This window comes from Trichosurus vulpecula, chromosome 7, assembly GCF_011100635.1.
Source record: "Trichosurus vulpecula isolate mTriVul1 chromosome 7, mTriVul1.pri, whole genome shotgun sequence".
Lineage (NCBI taxonomy): Eukaryota > Metazoa > Chordata > Mammalia > Diprotodontia > Phalangeridae > Trichosurus > Trichosurus vulpecula.
Window position 1 is genome coordinate 62,310,913 of NC_050579.1, and position 22,636 is coordinate 62,333,548.

The window sequence follows — 22,636 nt, forward strand, 5'->3', positions numbered from 1 at the left end:
AACAATATTTGGGCAATAGAAAAATATGTTTTTCAATGTTATGCCATTAAGAAATAGCTCTTTTTAAATGATACTTTTGGCTCTCTATTAAATTGTCCTTTACTTTCTTTTTTACAATGACTTCTATAATATATGGGACAGTCTATATGCTGTGTTTTCAAATAAATTTTTGTCACTTTTTAAAATAAGCTTTCCTCATTAATTCTCAATGATTGCTTCTCCAAAAGAATTTCTCAATAATGATTCAGGAAACTCAAACCCTAGTCATTCTAAGTATTCTTCAACAAATATTACTTCCCCTTTAATCTGCATTGGCAGGGAGAATATTCATTTCAAGAGTTTTCTAAACTAATGAGAAATCACAAGCCTAGTTCCACCTGTCCCCCCTCCCCCCCAAAAAAAACCCCCAGCCCAGGCCCTATACTTAAAAATAGCATTGGGCCAAAGTATCATTAAGCAACTGTAGAAAGCATGTATGAACAATGGAATGCCAGAAAAAAACAGTTAAGCTCTTATATTTGCTCCTAACCTTTGAACACTAGGTTAAAAATAAAACTTGAATATCAAAAATTGTTCTCATTTTTAAATAAATACTGTAACTGCTCCCTAATTTAGTCTAAATGAAAATATTTTTGCCAAAAAATTCTATTTTCAGACAATGCAATGCCTTTCTTGGACACAGCATGTCAGATCTGAGTTAAGGGGCTGGGCATTAATCAAGAATATTTTGTTACAGTGATTAAATGATCCAGAATGAAAAAGGTGAAGTTCTTTCATGTGTGTACTGCAGTATCAACCTCTCCCCTTCCCTCTCCCCCATAAAAAATGACTTAAATCCCATAAATAAGTGGAAGTAGGCTACATAGTCTCTATATTCTTTGATGTGGTTTTGCTTATCCTCCTTTTCTCAAGGCACCTTTGGGCATGGTTAAGGAAGAAACTTAGTACCTGACCATAGAGGGCTGAGAGAAGAAACAAATCCACATCGTCAATGCCAAGCAGCAACTTGTCTGCTCTGCTCTATCCCATGTCATAGTGGATTCATTTTCCAGGCTCACACAGGGCTTTTGTGCCAAAGGCCACCCTGGCTCCACTGAGATGACAATTGTACTTTCAGTCATCTGAGATTTTGCACCTAAAAACAGTAAACTCCATCATTCTGTGAGTTAAGTAATCACCTAGCTGGGACAAGGTGACTTCTGGTGACCTAATATATTGGATGTTAAACTTAAAGCTTACCTGGAAACACTTCCAGAGTGGTAGTTCCTGTAACTTTTCCATATCTATTAGCAATACCATGTATGAGAATCCTGTTTGATGGTGCTAATCCCACTCACTCATCTTAACTTTTATGTACCTGTTTCTGGGCACTGCAGGTGTATTTATGTTTGACAAATTTAGAAGCAATAAATGGTTTGTATATTTAGATCACAGAGAAGCATTTTCCCTAAAAGTATAGATCCATATTTTAAATTAAGTAATGCCTGGAAAAGGGATGTCAATTTGGTAGTGATATTTTAGGTAGTATAATAGGAAGAGTTCCTTGGAAAAAAAAACTCTATTAATATAGGAAGAATTTATAAATTTGGATTCTAACAGTCTATCAGTTAAAAAAAGGGCTTTCTCCTTAAAGCCAAATTCCAAACATAGTAATCATCACTGATTGTGAATATAGAAATGACACTTAAGATATATAGCATTTTTTTTCCTTTCCAAGACAGGATATTTTCTAAGTAGAAAGCAAATATTTCACTAATATGTACATTTGCAACTTATGCCCACACATGGCCCTCACTGTGTGATGGTGCCTTGTACCACCATGTCCTGTCATGGAACAAGAGGCACTTTGAGATGAACAAGACAAACCAATGTTCATTTTCCTTTTTTACAGAAGAAACTGTTTGATCTTCTTCTGTGCACTTTCTCACAAGGGTTTGAGAAAAGGGACCCGAAAGCCCAATTATCAGCTTCTGAGATCCACAGGAAAGCTCCACTTTAGCGTTTTATCACGACTTGCTCATATGCGCCGGATCCCACTCTGAAACAAGAGTACAAAAACAAGGTTTTAAATCTGGAGCCCAAAGTTTGAGACTTTATCACGGAATTGTGGTTAAATAATCAGGAAATTTTAGCAGGGAATAATGGTTAAAAACAAGCAAACACCTCCATATTATATGCATTTTGGGAGGAATCTAACTTAGGCCAGTCCCCCTAGTAGTTTAGGTTTGATATTAGAACAAGGCTAGACACTTTTACCTCATACAACAGTTAAAAAAAAAAAAGCAATTCACTTAACCATAGCAGGAAAAAGATATTTAATGAGAATAGTCAGTAAAGACACCTTGAGTTGATTCAACAAAGTGAAACTCCCTTGTCCACGTCACCCATTGTAATCCACTAGCCAAATCTATGAGAACACAACCCTTTCTCTCTCGCACCCAACACCAGCAGATGATGAACTAAGGTCAAAAGTCTGAGCTCTTAGTCCACAGAGCCAACCAAGTTACAAGGAATGTTTCAATACTTTTAAAGGAAAAACTACCTTAATCTGCATGGAGGAAGGAGTAAAAGACATTGCTCCCATCACAACATGTTTTTATGATGAATTTTCACACATGAAAGATTTCATGAAAATAAAGCATGCAAAATAAATTAGTGGATTAATGTGTTTAAATTTCTATCAATTTCCATCACCCTAATTCCAGGTTCTGATCATATTAGACTACCGTAAGAATAGGGTGGTAACTGCTTTCCCCTGGCTTCTTCCCTTTCCAAACCATTTCATATTACTGAAAGAATATTAAGAAGATAAACATCATTTCACAAATGAGGAAACTGAGGCGCAGTGAGGTTAAAAGACTTAGTCAAGGCCGCACAAGTGGTGACAGAGCCAGGATTTGAACTTGGGTCCTCTGATTCTGGGTAGCTAGGTGATGTAGTGGAGAGAATGCCAGGCTGGGAGTCAAGAAGGCCCGAGTTCAAATCCAGGCTCAGACACTTACTAGCTTTGTGACTCCTGGGCAATTCACTTAACCCTCTTTGCCTCATCTGTAAAATGAATTGTAGAAGGAAATGGCAAACCACTTTAGGACCTTGGTGAAGAAAACACCAAATGGGGTCACAAAGAGTCAGACACAACTGAAACAACTGAACAACAACCACCTCTGATTCTAAATTCAGCATCCTTTGCACTACACCATGCTGCATTCAAACACGATAATACCACCATGTGAACAGCAACAACTGGGAGGAGTATAGTGTAGAGGAAAAGCGCCGGTGTGAAGATGCTGCCTCCATTCAACAGCAACAACTGGGAGCAGTACAGTGTAGTGGAAAAGCACTGGTGTGAAGATGCTGGCTCCATTCCTTACTAAATGATGTGAGCACAGGCAAGTCAATTCACTCGTCTGAGCCTGTTTCCTCATCTGTAAAATGGAGATGCTGATGCTTGCTCTATGCACCTCACACGGACATCTCAAGGCTCAGATGAGAGGGAGCTTTGTATAAATGTTGGCTTTCATTATCATTGCTATCATTCTCATTTTTTCATATGATATAGATTTCAGCTAGAAATAGGCTTGGGATAAGTGGCTAGCCTGTTATTATTGAAAACTTTTCATTCTATGTAACTTAGAGATGAATATATGGGATAGCAACATCTATTAAAATATCATTTCTTAAGTTTTTATGAATTAATAATTTGCTCAGGCAATTGGGGCAACAGCTTGATTTATTATGATGGTCTAGTACCAGTACAATTTATTGGCTGAATTTTTCAGGCTATTTTGAGGTCTGTATTTGTAGCACGGGAGTTTGCCATCTGCAATTCCATAAAAGATGTAGAATTCTGATGCCTAATTTTAGCCACCAGGCCATATCTTGCTGGGCTTTTGAAAGGTGTTAAATTTTTACAGCCTGCAGTGTTGGGTTACACAGTCTCCACCATTTCCTCTCAAAATCTCCTTTGTTCACTAAGTCCAAGATCCTTAAAAATAACCCTCTGTAGTTTCTTGTGCAGTGACCTGGCCCTTAATTGACATCATAAATCCTGTTTCCACAAATAAATACACAACTCAGCCAATTTGTTGGACGCTTCTTTGTTAACATTGTTGGTGACTTCACATGGATGTCTCCCTTTAAGAGCCTTTTGCTTCCTCTGTTGGATCTTAAGTCATTTCATAGGCTCTATCGAGAGGTAAGTCACTTTCACTTACATTATACAAATCCGATGGTTCAGATCATTCAGGAAAATGATGTCTGCTTATAACCAAAGCATCTTTGTAGGGTTATGACCAGTTTAATGTGCTCTAAGAATGTCTATCCTTTTTAGCATGGAAGTGTTCATCTTTTTATACCTGCCTTAGGTTGAAAGGCCTTCTGTTTTGTTAATATGGTGCAGGTTTTTGTTAGAGTACTTTCCAAATGAGTGATGGTCCATTTTACAGTTCTGAAAGGTATATGTTAAGAATGGTATTGAATAAATGTTAATAACTTTTTTCCCATTAAGTTTGATTTCAGAATGCCAGTAAATCTTTTATCCTATCTGATTACCTTTTATCTCAATGTTGGTTTTTTTTTCCCTTTTTGCCTACAGAAGACCAAGCTATTTGTAGGTTATCTCACTTGCTCAATATAAACTTTGCATTTGAGATCAAAATCTTCAGATTGTATCTTTCCTTATCATATGTGTCTTATACTTACCAAGTCCAATGACATTTTGATGTCGCTGGAGAAAAGATTCCATGACATGAAGGAGGTGTTTAATTTTTTTTTTGTGGAGTCATATAGCTAGATGTCATTCACATACATCCAATAGGTAACATGGTGTTTTGGTTTGACTTCTTTAATTTGGAAGCCATATTCAGTTCTTTTTAGAAGAGATAACAGATTTAAGGCTAAAAAGAACCATAAGGGGCTTAAAGAAGTTCACTTAAAAATGCCAGATCCAAGTCAAAGCCTTTGCAATAATCAGTGAAGGGAGTGTGTATGTTATGGCCTTTTGGAGCAGTTTGTTTAATAATTACTGATTGATAATAAGTCACCTTCTATATCACTGGACTTTGGGACACACCCTTTTTGCTCTTCAGCCAACATACTGTTTTCTAATTAAGTGTTTTTTTTTTTTGTGGGATGCAAGTTGAAATGCTTTGTATAAATTATGTAAGCATGGAGAGTTTTGGAGAGTTGCACTGCTATTCTCCTTCATGATAACAGCCATGTAATGCCTTTTGTTAAGAAAGCTGGTATCAGCCTTATGTCTTATAGAAAGCTGGTAAAACGCCTTTCTAGTAATTCACATACCTCTGAGAAGTATTTGAGCCAATCATTCTGGATCTTATCAAGCCCCACTGCCACAATCCAGATGACTATACGTTTTCTACATGTCTTCCAGGGTTTCTCTCTTTCCTTTGATTTCTTTACCTCCTAAGTCTTCACAGTAAAGTTGCTGGCTTCTATTGAATTGTTCTGATTGTATCACCTTAACCTTTTGAATTTTACTTTCAGTTGCTGCTTAATGGAATCTAGGATTTCTAATATGCTTTTGTTTTCTAGATTTCTTTCCATGTGTGTCTTTTTTTTTTGCCTTTAATGGGGTGAATTTAGCATTCATGTTTCTCTTGCATGTAGTAGTTATTGCTGTAATCTTCTAGTGCCTTTCCAAAGATCTTCAACAGTTCTCGCAAGCCACTTGTGCCAGGACAGTGTTTGATGCCTAACTATAGGGTTTTATTCCTTGATAGTACCATCTTTCCTTATATGGTTCTTACTGTGGCAAAAGCCAGCACCCAAACTACTCTTTGTAAAACTTGAAATGTTTTCATATTTTCTATCGAATACCAGAGAAGACTATTACCACCAGTTGTTTTCATGTTATCAAATTCAAAAAAGGCTTTTCAGAATTCTAGTTTAAGCATACCCATCTCCTTTTCAAAATCATTTGAGACTCTGGTGCTGTTGCCAGAAAGCAATATGAAGCTTCTGATTATAGCTGGTAAGATGTTTCTAATTTTGTTATGATATAGTATTGGTGCATAATTAAAATATTTATCTCTTCAGTCTATTTTATGTGCATTTGTGGTTTGCCTACTTTAGTGGTCAGAATTATCTGGACTGAAGCATTTTCAACAAGTGGAATGTTGGTATTTGATTTGTTCCAATGTATCTTTGTCTTTCTGTGGTACAGAACACAAAGGAACACAACTCAATTTGCTATCCTCCTACTTAAGCTAATCACCACAAATACTTTAAACAGGGCCAGCCTGAAACTCTATTCTGCCCTGTCTACATCTTTGACTCTCAGAAGCAGTTACATGACAATGACTGGGGTATTAACATCATCAGTGGTGTCACCAGAGCCCAATTTGCCAGGGTTTCAGAGTTCTTGACAAGTTTTCAAAGCAGACGAAGATCTACCCTATGTTGCTACTTACTTTCTCATGACATTGAGGATGGGTTGGAAATTAAGAGGGTTATTATTATTACCTTTTGGAAATCATAGGATCATGGAAGGGACTTTAGAGGCGACTGAGTCTAAATCCCTTATACAACAGATGAGGAAACAGGCAGGGAGAAGTTAAAGGACTTGCCTAAGGTGATACAACTACTGTCTGAGACAGTATTTAAATCCAGATCTTCCTGGCAAAAAACCCAGTGCTTTATCCACTATGCCATGTTATCTCTTGTATCATTTAACCTTTCTAGGCCTCAATTTTTTATCTGTAAAATGAGGGAGTTATATTGGTTGATCTAAAGACCCTTTCTACCTCTTAATCCCAGGATCCTCAACATTGTACAATTGTCTGGAAGATCCTTGAGGGCAGGGACTGTCTTTTGCTTCTTTTTGTATCCCCAGTCCTTAGCACAGTGCCTGGCTCACAGTAGGCACTTAATAAATGCTTATTCACTGATTGATAAATGAAAATCTTCTAGCAGTAAAGTCGGCATTCCCCAAGGCTCTGTCCTCAGACTCCCTTCTCTACATAATCTCTCTCTTGGTCATCTTATTCTGTGGATTCAATTATCACCTCTATGCAACTCCTAAGTCAGTCTCTTGAGCCCTGACCTAAACTCTGATCCTATATCTTCAATTGTTTGATAAGATGACTAAATCTGGACATCCTACCAACACATCAGATTCAATAGATGGGGGTTTGACATGGATGTTGATTCAGCAAAGGAGACTGAAAAGGAATAGTAAGATAGGAGAGGAATCAAGAAAGAGCAGTGTTGTGAAAACCTAGAAAAGTGTTCAGTCTCCAGGAGGAGGCTGGTCAACAGTATCAAATGTTGCATGAAGGCGAAGAATGAAAATCAAGGCTATCATGATTGGCAATTAAGAGATCATTAGTAACTTTGGAGAGAGTAATTTCAGCTGAAGAGTGAGGCTGGAAGTCATATTCTAGAAATTTTAGAAGAGAGTAAGAAGACAGGAAGTTGAGGCATCAAGTACAGATGTTTTTTCAAAGAGTTTGGCTGAGAAAGGAAGAAAGGATATAGGATGATAGCTAATCAGATGGTGGGATCTACCGAGGGTAGTGAAGGATGGAGGACACTTGGGAATCTTTGTAGGCAACAGGGAAGGAACCTAGGGAGAGATCCAAGATTAGGGAGAAAGGGAAGGTAGTGGGGACAATCTACTAGAAAAGATACAAAGTGATGGGATCAAGGATATATGTTAGAGAGGTTGGTCTTGGTGAGGAGTATGGCCATTACTTCATCGCAGACTGGAATAATGGAAGAAACAGAGGAGGGCACACTGTGCCACCTAGCTGCCCCTCTATAGGGACTCAGAAAACCACAAATAAACATTATCTATCTATAATGTCACTTGTATTCTCCATACCTTCCAGTCATTTGTGTAACAGTGAAGATGCAGTCTATTATGGAATAACTGTTGTAAAAGCCTGCTTCTGCCCTTCATCAAAGATGCCCTGGATGTGTGTGTGTGTGTGTGTGTGTGTGTGTGTGTACATTATTTTCAGTGGTAAGGGAGGCACTGGGAAAGTTGGTAGATGATGATATTCTCTCAGTCACCTATTTTGGGTAATAGTTGGTCTTTTCCATTTCTTGTGTTTTCTGTTCCATCTCCAGTTTCAACCTTTAGTATTTTGGGGATAATTTGTTTATTTTCTCTCTTGTCAAGCTTTCCTTATATTTATTGCTTTCTCCAGCACTTCTCTGTTTTGAGTCAACAGTGTTCAAAATCTTCTACCATTTTTCTATATGAGTTTATATTCTACGATGTGTGGTGCCCTTCATATTTAAAAGCAACCCCCCCAAAACACTGGGGGTAGAAGTAGACTGTAAGCTCAATATGTGGCAAAAACAGCCCCTCAGAATTAATGTAATTTTGGGCTGCATGAAAACGTGTCCAGAACAAGGTTGGTGACAGTCCCATTGTATTCTCTTGACATCACTTCTGGAATGTAAATACCAGAGGTGTCAAATTAATACAGAAACAAAGGCCATTTAACCATACATAAGGATTAGTGTGGGCCATACAGTGACAGGTTTCTCTTTTGTTTGGTCATTTCATTGTGTCCTATTCTTCGTGACCTCATTTGGAGTTTTCTTGGCAAAGACACTGGAATCGTTTGCCATTTCCTTCTCCAGCTCATTTTACAGATGAGGAACTGAGGCAAACAGGATTAAGTGACTTGCCCAGGGTAACAAAGTTAGTAAGTGTCTGAGGCCAGATAAGTCTTCCTGATTTCAGGCCCGGCACACTGCCACCTGGCTGCCCCTCTATAGGGGCTCAGAAAACTACAAATAAACATTATCTATGTTGTGTTATATTTTTATTTTGTTAAATATTTCCCAATTACATTTTAGTCTGATTTGGGTTGCACTCAGGCCCACAATGTGGTCACATGTTTGACACCTCTGTTGTACAGAGTTTGGGAGCTACATTTTAGGAAGGTCATTTATAATTTGCAGAGTATCTGTAAGTGACTAGGGCAGGTTGGCCAATGCCTTTCCCACTGTGTACTGGAATTTAGAGGATGCAAAAAATTTTAAAAGATATTAAAATGTAATTGTCATGTAATTAAAAATTTTGTTATGTTCATATTTTGACAGCATTGAAGTTAATAAGCAAGAATAATTAAATTAGTTATACTAGGAAGCTACCAGACAGTGGCTATTGGGATAGTTACTCTGTAATCCTTGCTCTCTTCAAGTATAAAACAAGGGCTAGATAACCTATAGGTTCTTCTATCTCTAAATCTATGATTCTATGATAAACATCTTGAGCTCTTCTTTCCCTTTTCTTCCTCTCCTCCAACCTTTACATAGCTACATACTACAGGGCTGTCCAAAATACGGCCCGCGGGTTGCATGCAGCCCACAGTGTGATTTTATGTGGCCCATCTATGGGTTTTAATTTTCACGAGTGAAAAAATAAAACAATAATTTGCATGAAATGCATATTAGATTTCTTAATTCCATCACTAATAAATAATCTCGTTGATGTTAATTTTCTTTGGTGTTTTTAAGCAGTATTACGGATGGAAAATATCGCATGTAATTTTCAATTGATCTGGGGATGCGTTCTGTCTGTACGATGCAGACCAGTCAGTACGCACCTACCTTTATACTGTTGTGGTGTCACTTTGTTGTTTTGTGTTTCCTTTCGCGCTTTGCTCCTTTGCCTGTCATATTGATGATGTGCGTGTTTCCCTACTTTCTATTAGTGCACTATATTTTTTATTCTGGGTGAGGCCCTTGAATAATTACTTTATTTTAATGCGGCCCAAAGATAGCCTAAGTTTGGACAGCCCTGACATACTAGATGGGCTCCTATGTAGGTGGCAGCCTTCAAAGCAGAAGTGTGGCAGTGTCTAGGGGTCTTCCTCAGCAGGGGATAAAGTCCTAGGCTCTGTGAAATCCTCAGATTTCTCCCATCAGGGAACTGATGGGGGCAGGGGGTCACCCTCCTCACATGAGAGGGCCACTGATCTAGGATCTTTTCCTCCACAGTTAATTTGATTTCTGCTTTCTTCAGATGTTGCTTTATATTGCTTGCTCTGGGCACCAAAGCAGCTACTTCTGTTGCTCAGGGTGGTAAGACAACTTAAAACTATGAAGACTGGCCAAAGGGACTGAGGATATTTAGCCTAGAAAAGAGAGGATTTCAGGGGAATATGATAGCAGTCTTCAAATGTTGGAAGATTAGTCCTTAGAAGGCAAAACTAGGATGAATGGTTAGAAATTACAGTAAGGCAAAATCTGGCTTAATATTAGGATGAATTAGAGCTGTCAAGAAGTATGATGGACTACTTTGGGAAAGGAGGAGTTCTGTCACTAGAGTTCTTCTAAGGTGGGGTGAATGATAGGGATGTGGTAGAATGAATTCGCGTCCCATGGAGGTTGGGCCAACTGATTTCTGGGGCTCCTTCTAGCTCTAAGATCATTCCTATTATGGGTTCACTTGAAAATTTGCAACCTTTTTTGCTGTAGTTATGAAGAGTTTCAGCCCATAAGTATTTCAAAGTATTTAAAATACTTATTTTATCCTTAAAACAGTCCTGTAAGGCATGTAATAAATATAAGTATCTCTCATTTTCAGATGAAGTAACTGAAATTTAAGGAAGGTAAGTGACTTTTCCCAAGTTCCACAGCCAGTCACTGACAGTGCTAAGAACAGAACCTTGGCTCTTTTGCTTTCAAGCTTAATGCCTTTTCTAAAATTACACAATGTTCAATTTAATCTCGATTTCTTTAAGAATCTGTTTAGAATACATACCTATTTGGAAGGTGATGACTGCCAAAAGATGTACTCCCCCCAGGACCCACAAATAGCCTCAGTCCTTCTTCTAAAAATTAAAGTAAAAACTGTGTTATTTTCAAGTAATGCAAGTCATGAAAAAATTTCATTCTAAATGTTAGTTTCTCCAATTTTAGAAATTTATTTTAAAATTTCAAGTTATATTTTAAAGTTAAATGTTCTATCAACTCTCTCAAGTTACCTAAAATCCTTTGTTAACAGTGCTAGAGAGATCAGTTTCTATGAATCTCCATTAATAAGTTTATTTCTTTGTCTCTACAACCACTTAAATAATGAAAACTCAGTCAATTTCAAATGATATTTGTTTTCTCAAGCGCAATAAAACTTTTAATAGTGATATATACACCCTCAGCTACGGAGAGAATTCTGGGAAAGAAAAATTCTATTGTTGGTTTCTGTTTAAATATCATATCCCTGGGACTTCCAGTTACCATAGTGCCTTACTATTCTGATGTAAAGCTGTCACAGATATTCAAAACAATTCATAAAGAGGAAACTGATGTATATTTATAAATCCAGACCAGGACAGAGGTTACTTGTCTTTTGCTTTAAAAAAATAAAAAAACAAACCACAACAAACCTGTTACAAATATCTTTGCTTTTTAACAAAAGTCCACTCCTTGTCAAGTTCAAAATACACATTCAGAAAAAAGTAAGCAAGAAAACTGGTCAGGATTAAAACATATCTATTTATTTCTCTTTAATTAAATGGCACAATCCATATATATCATTGAATCTCCTCTGCTAACTCCTGATTTCCAAAATTTATTAGTTGTATAATTCTATGCATACCTTCTGCACTGGAGTCTAGGCTGAAGTCTTGACTTTGCAAAATTTTTTCAACAACATCATCTGCATCCACTCTGGTAGCATCAACGCGTTTTAGTTGAGATTCCACAGAATCTTGCTTCACAGGGTGCCTTTGAAAATTAAGTATTATTTTATTAAAATTTATATTTTTAAATTTTTAAAATATTAAAAATTTCCCTTTTTATTTTCCATGACATCAAAATGTAGTATTCTAACCAGAGACCCCAAAACATACCTGTTGAGTTTTTCTGATGATTCATCACTATCTGGTTTAATGGGCGTATCAAGATGAAGATCAACTACTTTCTGTTCAGTGTCATCACACGGCTCTAGGATGCTTTCGATACCCGTTGATGTGCTTCCCACTGAAGCATTTCTCTTGTGGCAGAGGTCAGAAAAACTAGATGACCTGGAGTGACATGTACTATAACCTATCAGTTGAAAATTAAGCTGGTTACAATGCTGTTGTCAATAACAGTCTAGGTTTAAATAATTTTGCAGTATGAATACTTAAAGAATTTAACTTCATAATTAACTTCTACCTGACACTTTTGATTGCTGGCTTGCATAGCTTGATGTTCTGGAATGTCCACAGGCACCGAGTTCATCTGGAACTGAGGCACTCTTTGCTGACAGATCTGTAATATATTATGATATTATTAATATCGCTGATGGAGGACTAGCCTATGTTCACTTCTGGAAGGAATGTCTGGACTAACTTGTGTTCTCTGGATTCCTGCTGCCGCTTTCTTGGAGGTATGGAGTGGTTACTCCAGGATCTCAGGGACAGCTAACACTTCAGACCTGTGAGCTTTCAGTGCTCTCAAAGTGGCCTGATCGAAGGCAAAGTTTGATTGCTGCCCCTGTGGTCTGAGCTCTGTAAGTCTCTGACCAGGGTTTTGGTTTGAAAAACATACTTGGGAGCTTGCTCCTGATTGGAGTTGTAGTAAACTACCTAGCACTTAGCACAGTGCCTGGCACATAGTAGGTGGCTTAGTAAATGTTACTGCGGTGGGACCGTTAGCCACTTAGAAAGCTCTACTGGTTTAGAGTAATTGGTTCCTCTTTGGTCTGTGACTGCCTTGGTTATTCAGCTGCAGGTTTTAGAGGAGGTTGGAAGCTAGAATTGAGAATTCTGCTCCACTCTGGAGAACTTGCTGCTTCTTTAGTACACAACCTACTGCCCAAGACCCTGACCATGACCCTTTGGTACAAGTCTCCTCTTCTATATACCCTGGAAGTGACCCAGAACTGGATAGCGAGCAACAGAATTGCCAATAGGTAGCTATTCCTGGACCCTGTAGAAGGTTAGGTACCTCTGTGCTGGATATGAGACCTCTTCTTGCCCCAGTGCACAGCCTCTTCCTATGGTAGACTGGTCTGCATAGCATCCTCCTAGCTAGACCCTGTGCACAGTGTCCACAGACCTCTCTGTCTTTCTCCCTATGCAGACCTGGGCTAGAAAAAATGATTCACTGTGCTGTTTTCCTTGGATTCCCCAATCAGGACTCAGTCTGGTACCTTTTCTAGATCTGTTTGGAGGAGTTATGAGAGAGCTCAACTGTACGTCTTCCTGCTATTTCACCATCTTGGCTTTGCCTAATAAATTCGGGAAAAAAAATGTAATTGTGCTTTACAGAGGTTTGTATAATAAGAATTCTATTGTGCTTTATTAACCCATTTAAAGGATAACATCCATTTAATGCTGTTTCTTATAATCTGAAATAACTCTGTTTTTCAAAAGTCTTAAAGAAAGAAATCACACATACTCTTGATTCAGCGATAGCACTATTAGGCCTATGCTCCAAAAAGGCCAAAAACACATGGAAGAGTCTCATATAGACAAAATTATTGTGTAATAGCACTTTTTATAATAGGAAAGAACTGTAAATAAACAAAGTAGGTAATCATGGATTGGGGAATAGCTGAACAAACTATGATCTATTAATATAAAAGAATATTATTACACTTTTGCAAAAGAAATGCTAAATCTAAATGATTGAAACTTAAGATGACTCATCGGAACTGATGCAGAATGAAGTGAGCTAAAACAGAATAATTTAAACAATGACCACAGTTATGTAAAAGAAAACAACACTAAATGACTTCAGAACTGCAATCAGTTTTGACTTGAGAAGCCTAAGGTTAAACATGCCTTCTGTGTCTCAGGAGAGAGGGGATAGACCAGTGGTACGGAATTAGTTGTATATTTTCAGACATGCCCAAAGTTTGCGTTTGATTTGTTCTGCTTGACTATATGTGTTAGAAGAGAGGATTACAAATGGGGTCAAGAAGAGTTATCTGGAAGTGATAGCAGTGTAAAATAGAGAAATAATACAAAAAAAATTATAGGAAGAATCTCAAAGCCATACCTGACAACCCAAGGTGGATTTTGAGAGTCTCTCCACCCTTCCGATCCTCATGTAGAGATTCAGATTCACCGGCAATTGGTATATACATTGATGTGGATGGAGGCCTGTAAGTAAACATTTGTAGGTTTACTATTTATGTGTGAGGCTGGAATATTATTTTAGATTGTCTTTTCTAAATGTTTTCTCTAGCCTAATTAGAAAAATTGACTAATCCCAGCTTTCCCATGACATTTATTATTGTCTGTTTAATATTCCCCCAATACTATAATAAGAATTTTAGGTAATATTTGACTTAGTTTCTTTTCCCCTTGCTTGAGATACCACAAAATCTCACGGGCATCTCAAACTCAACATGTCTAAAACAGAACTCATTAAATCTACTGCTCTTCTGAACTTCCCTAATATTGATGAAGGCACCACCAGCTTTACCATCATCCAGCTTTGTAACATTGGTGCCATCATCAACTTCTCACTCTTATTCATCCCATATATCTGATTAATTGCCAGATTCTTATTTTTAGTTCTACAGCATCTCTCCAAACATTCCCTCCTCTTTATTTACACAACTACTACTGGACTATTACAACAGTCTCTTAATTGATCTCCCTTTCTTAAGTGTTTATGCACTTCAATACATCTTCTAAACTGCTGGCAAAGTGGTTTTCAGGTCTTACCATGTCACTCCCCTATTTAATAAATTCCAATGGTTCTCTATAACCCTAAAAATAAAATATAAACTCTTCCCTTTGGCATGTAAAGCTCTTCAAAACCTTGTCTCTTCCTAGCCTTCTAGTTTTCTTACATATTGCTTCCTCCCATGTAATCTAGGGTCCAAACATAGTGGTCTACTTGCTCTTCTTCCCTTAGGATGCTACCTCATGTGTCCTTGCCTTTCTACTGTCTTCCATGCCCGGAATGTTTTCTCTCCTCACCTTTGCCTCTTAAAATCTCAGGCTCCCTTCAAGACTTGGTTCAAATATCCACTTTGGCAGGAGGCCATTCTCAGTCTCCCTAGCTCCTAGTGCCTTCTTTTCTAGGATTACTTTGAATCCATTCTATGTATTTTCTATTTGGCTCCCACAGGAATGAAAGAACGTAAAGGGCTGTTTTTGCTTTTTGTTTCCCTGATGCTTAGTACAATGCTTGGTACAAATTAAGAGCTTAATAAATGCTTGCTGATTGATTGGATCAGTGCTTGTTGAATCCCTTTAGAGGGGATTCTTGTTTAGATATAGGTTGGATTAGATGGCCTCAGGTCCTCCTTATCATTTTTTTGCGAATGCAGGGCCCTAGTGATTTTTTAAAATCAAAGGATAGCCTTATTCTGTTATTTTATCTGTAGAAAATGAGATGCCTTAGCATTTGCTGCTTTTGCAGCGTGCTTCTCAAGTCTCTTGTACACCTTCCTCTGTCAGTCCTCACTTTCACTGGCAAATATTTTGGCCTCCTGTTTTACTGAGAAGATCTAAGTCAGACATGAATTCTCTCATATTCTCATTTTATTCTTAAATATACTTGGCTTCAAGAACAGCTTCTTTCTCCTCTTGTCTTAGAGGAAGTGACATGACTCCTTTTTCAAGGTTAACATATTAATTTGGCAATGCCTTTAATCCTGTCTCTTCCAGACTCTTTTGACTTTACTCTATAAAAAATTCCTTCCTCCTCACAACATCTTCAATATCTTCCTAACTCATTTGTCTTCTCTTCACCATCCTTTCTGCTTGACTCTTCTGTAACCATAAGAAAATCAGTTCTATCTTTGCTCCTGTAAAGGATATGTTTTTCCACAGCCCCACCCCTTTTCCATTCACCATTCTGAACTTTCCAAACCAAAATAAACCTTCCAGGTCAATGCTCCTCTATGTGTGTAGTCTCCCTACTATTAGAATGTAAACTGCTTTAGAGCAAGAATTTTCTTTACTTTTATATTTGTATACAACGGGCTTAGCATGGTGTTATTGTTCAGTTGCTTCAGGTGACCCCATTTAGGGTTTTCTTGGCAAAGATACTGGAGTGGTTTTCCATTTCCTTCTCTAGCTCATTTTATAAATGAGGAAACTGAGGCAAACAGGGTTAAGTGACTTGCTTAGGGCCACACAGCTAAGGTCAAATTTGAACTCAGGTCTTCCTGAATATAGGCCCAGTATTCTATCCACTGCACCACCTAGTGGCCCACTTAACACAGTGCTTGGTACATATTAAACACTTTAATAAAATGCTTTTTCATTCATTCACTGATTCTCACTCTCCAATAAACATTCAATGGAAACATCCCCTATAACTACTGTTCTATTTCTTTTCCCTCTTATCACTAACCTTCCTGAACAAGTGGTCTATTTCAATTAACTCTAGTTCCAAAATGGACAATTCTCTCCTTAACTCCCGGCAATCTACAGAACTGAAACTGCATTCCTTAAGGCCATCAGCCTCCTAGTCAGCAAATTTAATCATCTTGCCTCAATTTTTATTATTCTTGACCTCTCTATAGCAGATACCATTGATTAACCTCTCCTTGCTAAAACCTTTTCCTTCTTTATTTTCTAAGATAATCACTAGCCTGGTGCTCTTAGTTCAAACATTAGCACCTTCATATATAAAATGGGTATTATTTTACCTTCCATGGTTGCTATGCAGATCAAATGAGTTATTAATGTAAAGAACTTCCTAAGGTGCTAGGTGTGTGAATATAAAAATATCCCTCAGTGCTCTGTCAGAAATCTCACCTATTCTTTCAAATATTAATGTCTTTGGAGATGAATTTCAAGATATCTCTAGTGCCCATTTCTTTCATCACCTCCACTGTACACTTCCAACTGTAATATATAACACTTTCATTATGCTATTCCTCTGATCTAAAACTTATGGTTCCCCCATTGTTTGCCAAAAAAAAAAAAGTCTAAATTTCTTAGGCTTACATTGATATTCATCCACAACCTGGACCCAACTTACCTTGCCAAAGTAATCTCTTGCTACTTCCTTACAAACAACCTCCATTCCAGCTATGCTGGCTTATTCCTTGTCCTTCAATCGTACCTGTTTTTCCTGCCTCTATGCATGGAGTTTCCCCCTCAACAGGCTCACCCTCTCCTTTCTATTGAAATCATGTCCATCTTTCGAAATCCAGCTTAAGTCCAAATTTCTCCATAAAGCCTTTTCTCAATATGTCATCTGGAAGTTGTCTCCTCCTCTGAACTAGAGCACTTACTACTTGTACCACTCATTTGGAATTTATATACCGCCTTGTGCTGTGGAGTGTATTTTCATTTGTACCCATGTCCTTATCTGACCAATTATACTGTGACCTTAATGTACCTTAAGTGTCTTTTTAAAAAATCTACCACAGTGGGTTGGCACATAGCAGGTGTTCAACAAATGGCTGCTGATTACTTGATAAAATGACAGTCACTTTCAAAACTGACCTGGATTAATGTTGTGATTAGAAAGTATGTAGACAAATACCAACATTTGTCAAACATTGTGCTCCTGGGACTAATGGGGGATATGAAAGAAGAATAGAACGTGGTTCCTATTCCTAAGGGGATTATGATTTATATGAGGAAATAAAGACAAAGTCACTTTTAACAATTACTGACAATAGGTAATCAGTTGTTAGTGTTAATACCAAATATTGTGGAGACAGTGAGTAAAGAGCTTATTCTAGGAGTCTGGTGGAGAAAAGGAAAAGGGATTATAGGATGATAGCTTGATGGGACACTGAGGTCAAAGGAAGATTTTTTAAGGAAAGGGAAGTCTCAGGTGTGTTTGAAGAAGGCAGTAAGGAAGCTTAGGGAGAAGTTGTAGACATAAGGTAAAGATGATTGAAGCTGTAATCTGCTGAAGAAGATGGGAGAGGATGAGATCCAATGCCCAGTAGCAGGACTTAACTGCAGGTTAAATATCTGAGAGGAAATAAAAAGTTGCCTGAATAATGAACCTGCAAAGGTCATGAAAATGACTATAGTAAATATTGCAAAACAGCAGGGAAAATGAGATGGGGGACTGATTTTTTTTTTAGGGAAAACCATTATTTCAGTTTTGGATATATTGAAATGGGGGCTTCAACTACTACTTCTTGAAAACTGTAGAAACTAAGAATTGGGAGAGAGCTCACTAGTCATTTAATTCAAACTTTTCAGGCAATGCAGAAATCCCTTCTACTACATTCCTAACAGGAGTCAAACAGCAACTTACTACTTGAACACTTCAGTATCTATAAAAAAGTTCAGTCTAGTTTTCAGTAGCTCTAATACCACACAACAAAAGTATAAACGCCTACTGTATGCAGCACTGTGATGACTGCCAGAGGAAACACAAAGGTCAGATGAGAGATGGTGTCTGCTGTCGTGGAGTTTGCAGTCTTACAAGGGATAAAACACAAACACTAAGTTACAATTCTTACAAGGGATAAAACACAAACACTAAGTTACAATATACAATATTATATGAAAAATACACTAGAGAGTCACAAACCAAAATGCTATGTGGGATGAGTGAAGGAATTAGCAAAAGCTTCAAAAAAGACGTGGCATCTGAGTGGGGCTTCAAAGGATGGATAGGAATGCAGCCAGTGAGGAGGGGGAAGGAAGGCATTCCAGGCCAACAAAGGCAAAAGGGTGGGAAAGTCCAGTGTTCACAGAGTAATCCACTTTACCAATGACATATGGAGTATGTGGAGGTCAATCATAGTGAAATCCTTATAATAGGCTGACATCTTCCAGCCTTTAACCCCCATCTCTTGGCTCTAGCTCTCCCCTTTGGAGATGCATAGAATTAGGTCCAATGACACTGTTTAAAACATCTCAAAGCAGAAAGTGTGATGGTGGACAATCACAACTCTGCTACTCATTGTCTGAGGTACTGGACAAGTCACTTCACCTTTCTGGGCCTTGATTTCCTCATCTGTAAAATGAGGGAGTTGGACTAGTGCTTCTTAAAGTGTGGGTTGTGATCGTATGGGGCTGTAACCCACAGTTTAAGAAGTGCTGAAGGGATCATGAGTGGAAAATGTTTTTAAGAAGCCCTGGTAGATAAACTCAGTTTGCCATCTCACTCTAAATCAGATTCCTCTAACCACCTTCTTTTCTAGTAAAACATCTCCAATTCTTTTAACCATATGATGTGCCATAAACGCCAGGTTTTCAAAATTATTCTGGACACATTCTATGGTGTTAATGTCCTTCTTAAGTTGTCAAACCTAGATGTGGTCTGACCCCTACAAAGATCAAGGGGCCCTTCACTTCCTTTGCAAATCCCCATGGAAGGGCATTAGGCAAAAGGGGCACGCTAGTATAAAAGGAACATTATAAATTTGCTGAATAAAGTTAAATTTGTAGGACTTTTTGATTAGATTTGGTTATAATGTATTAATGATGGTATTGCAAAATGATGTTGTCTGGGTCATCTTTCAGTGGAAGGTAACCCTGGTTCCCACTTTAGATACTACTTATCACTTCTGACTTTTCAGGTCTGTGATCTAGATTTATAATGATTGATTATGGTTTGCCCATATGATAAGTCTAACCTTTACTTGAGGCAAGAATTTCTCAGCTACAATGCTGACTTGCCTTATTTGAAGAAGGCTTCAGATAGTGCATGAGACCCATTTAGCCACAGCCCTACAAGTAAAACTAGGAGAAACAGTATGATCTCGCAAGTTGCTCTCCCTTGAGATATCAAGATCTGGAAGCCATGGGTACCCTCCAGCAGTAACTGTCAGGATTTGGGTCCAGAATACTAACACAACCCTTAGGGGCAGGATGGCTACTCTGTGTGTAGGAAATGCCTGTCCAGCCTAGCTGCACACCTCGATGGGTTGAATGGAGACAGAAGGTGGGAGTAGGTGTGAAGGGAATAGGGTGGGGACACAAAGTACTTCAGTGAATACTGCCAAGAAATTCCTGGTTGGCACATAGATTTCCCTGAATTCACTGGTCAGATGAACTTATTCTTTGACTTGCGCCCTTGGGGATTCCATGCCAAGAACACCAAGGTAGCTTTCTTATCCTTGAACAAAATGGCAGGCCACCATCAGGCCCCCCCTTCCTGGGTGGCCACTCCCTGATAAGACTTTGAAAGCTGTTGAAGGAACTTCCCAAGTTATTTTGTCCCTAATCTGCCAATCAATAGATGTGCTAGTTCTACCAGGCGAAGGATTCACTGTAGAACATGCCAGCATTTCTACATTCTGGCCCAGAACCTCCAGTGAGATCAGCATACATAAATGGGCCAGTCCGAGGAAGACTTGGTAGATCTAGTCTAGGATGAATTGGATATGATAGGGCCAGCAAAGACTCTACTGGCTCTCATCAAACAATGTACTTTAGCATGTGGGTGGATTGACAATAGTCTTCTTGTGAGTTACACAGACCTTGATCTCCAACCCTCAGGCCCAAATGCTCATTCCAGAAAGACCCATGAAGCTTAGGGGGGTAGAGTAACCCAAACTGACCCTAGCTATAAAATAGGGCCTAGAGCATCAAGGAGGAGGTATGTTTGTTTTGTAGTCTTCTGGACGCTGGTTAAGGGCATGCAGAGATAGGAAAACATATGTGTTCCATAGCAAGAAGCCCACTATCAGAAGTAAAACTTCATTTTCCTTTGGTCTCTGATAATCCAGAACAACATTGTTCTTGCTCTTCCACCTGCAACTACCAAGAGTCCACTTACTCCAAGTCCAAGCTTTGGTGGATATGGGAGTCTCCACCAACTTTTTATACATAGATCTGACCCAGACTACAGCCCTGGCTGAACCTATAGATAGTAGCAGCCATCAATACAGTTAGCCCTTATGACTGTGCTAACTCAGTAAATTCAATCCTCATGATCCTGAGTTGGGAGAACATGAGAAATACCTATCAGATGTATACAGATATCAGATCTCTTATGTATACTTTCAGTTGTTCTGAGGAATCAGTACCTAGCTTGCCACAATCTAGACAATTCTTATGATGTAGAGATAATTTTTATCTTACTGTACAACTGGTTGGAAGAGTTACAGGGAAGGTTAAAGGGCTACTTCTTTAGAACTAGACACCAGCCACACTGCCACATTAGTACCAGAAGTTACAAAGTGTATATAATGCCACTGAGGGGAATGGTTGTCTCCACAAAGACTGTAGAGAGTCTATGACTAATTTAGTTATCAGTGTCCCTATCTAAGAAACATCGGAGAACTGTATCTATAGCTATGTATCTATCATTTGTGGGGGAAAAAGAAAAATAATTAGAGGTCTAAGAGCCTGATAACAATGGCAATGCCATTACTAGAGGAGATCTGTGCCCTTTGCCCTTTCTCTTTGAATTGTTATCATTTTCCCTCTGACTGAAGTAGCAGATTCAGCTTAAGGACTGTTTTTTTCAGAGTGCTGGTCTTTCCTCTCTCTTCCTGTTGGGCAAAAGGACACACAAGAGCTCTTCTGCTCTCTCTTAGTGGCTACAGAGGAGGCCTTGTTAAGCCTATGCCAATAAATGTTTGATAAATAATTTTTATTCTCCTCTCAGGAGTATTTGTCTTGTATCCTTAGGGGCTATTGTTAAGGATTCTATTGACATTTTACATAAGTCATTTTAGTGAGCTTGTACATTTGTTATTGAGCTACAAATTTTCTGACTGTGCATGTGCTCCAGTTTTCATTAAATACCTCTCTCTCACTCTCAAGAAAATTTGTGTGTTTAGTCAGTGGGATTTAGCCAACTAATATTCCTTTTGCCCACTGCTGAAAAAATTGTGGAGGTACAAAACAATGGCCCATGACATATCTGGGGTATTTGAGTTCCATTAACAGATAAAGTGGTAGAATACATAGGCAGTATCTTCCCAAAAGTGTATATGCTTCAGACTCTTTGACATTCTTGGTGAGGAAAAATGAGTAGTCTAAATTAATTTCGAATTAGGGCTATTGAAAGGCATGTCATTTGCAATGCATAATAACCCTGAGGTTTTCTAGCATTACATGAACTCAAATCTTTCAGAACTTGCTGGATGACAGATAATTGTTTCTTTGATTATATTTTGACTTCACGGGACCCTGGCCAGCACCCTGGTAAAAGGCATCCTCCAGTACTAGCACCAGAGCCAACTGTTCATAAATTCAAATAAATGTAATTCTGAACAAGAGGAAATGGGATTCCTGGAACTTATTAAGTAATGGATCAGGGGAAAGGAATGTTGTACATTGGAATGGCCATGTGATGGCCAGAAGTTGCAATGGGAGCTCCCTGTAGTTACGAAAGCCAATTTCTTAAGTTTAGATATTGCAATTGTTGTTTTAGCCCAATTTGTCCAGCTCTGACCATATCCTGCATGAATTTGCTCAAGTAACCAAAGACCTTCTGTTGGACTACTACTTAAAGAAAGTACCTTTAGGGAGTTTAAATAATGATTGGTCACTGTCTCAGTGCCATGATCTTCAGACTCATGGTCAACAAGAGTTGAAATGGCAATGGCGTATCCTATCGTAAGCTGGTAAGAATGATATAATCATGGTTAAAGTACTGTGGACATTTATAGTAGCATTTGAGGCCTAGTACTCCAGAGTAGCATCAAAGGATCATAGATTTGGAGTGGGAAGGTACTGAAGAATTATTTAGTCCAGCTCTTTCACTTTACAGATGAGGGAACTGAAATCTACTGAGATTATATGAACCTCCAGCACACCCCAAAAAATCA

At 38.4% G+C, this 22,636-nt stretch overlaps 1 protein-coding gene across 2 annotated transcripts in view; it reads right to left on the minus strand.

Annotated features, from left to right (window-relative positions):
• Nucleotides 1-403: 403 nt before the first annotated feature.
• Nucleotides 404-22,636, minus strand: part of FAM102B (family with sequence similarity 102 member B) — a 78,924-nt gene continuing 56,691 nt past the window's right edge. The window contains exons 6-11 of one of the 2 annotated variants that reach the window (XM_036769364.1): nucleotides 13,969-14,072; nucleotides 12,136-12,234; nucleotides 11,832-12,027; nucleotides 11,579-11,706; nucleotides 10,745-10,814; nucleotides 404-2,038 (exon numbers count right to left, since the gene is read on the minus strand). In XM_036769364.1, the coding sequence (XP_036625259.1) occupies nucleotides 1,996-2,038; nucleotides 10,745-10,814; nucleotides 11,579-11,706; nucleotides 11,832-12,027; nucleotides 12,136-12,234; nucleotides 13,969-14,072 (640 nt within the window). In that variant the 3' untranslated portion in view covers nucleotides 404-1,995. The remainder of the gene's footprint in view (nucleotides 2,039-10,744; nucleotides 10,815-11,578; nucleotides 11,707-11,831; nucleotides 12,028-12,135; nucleotides 12,235-13,968; nucleotides 14,073-22,636) is intronic. The other variant, XM_036769365.1, reaches the window with a different exon arrangement.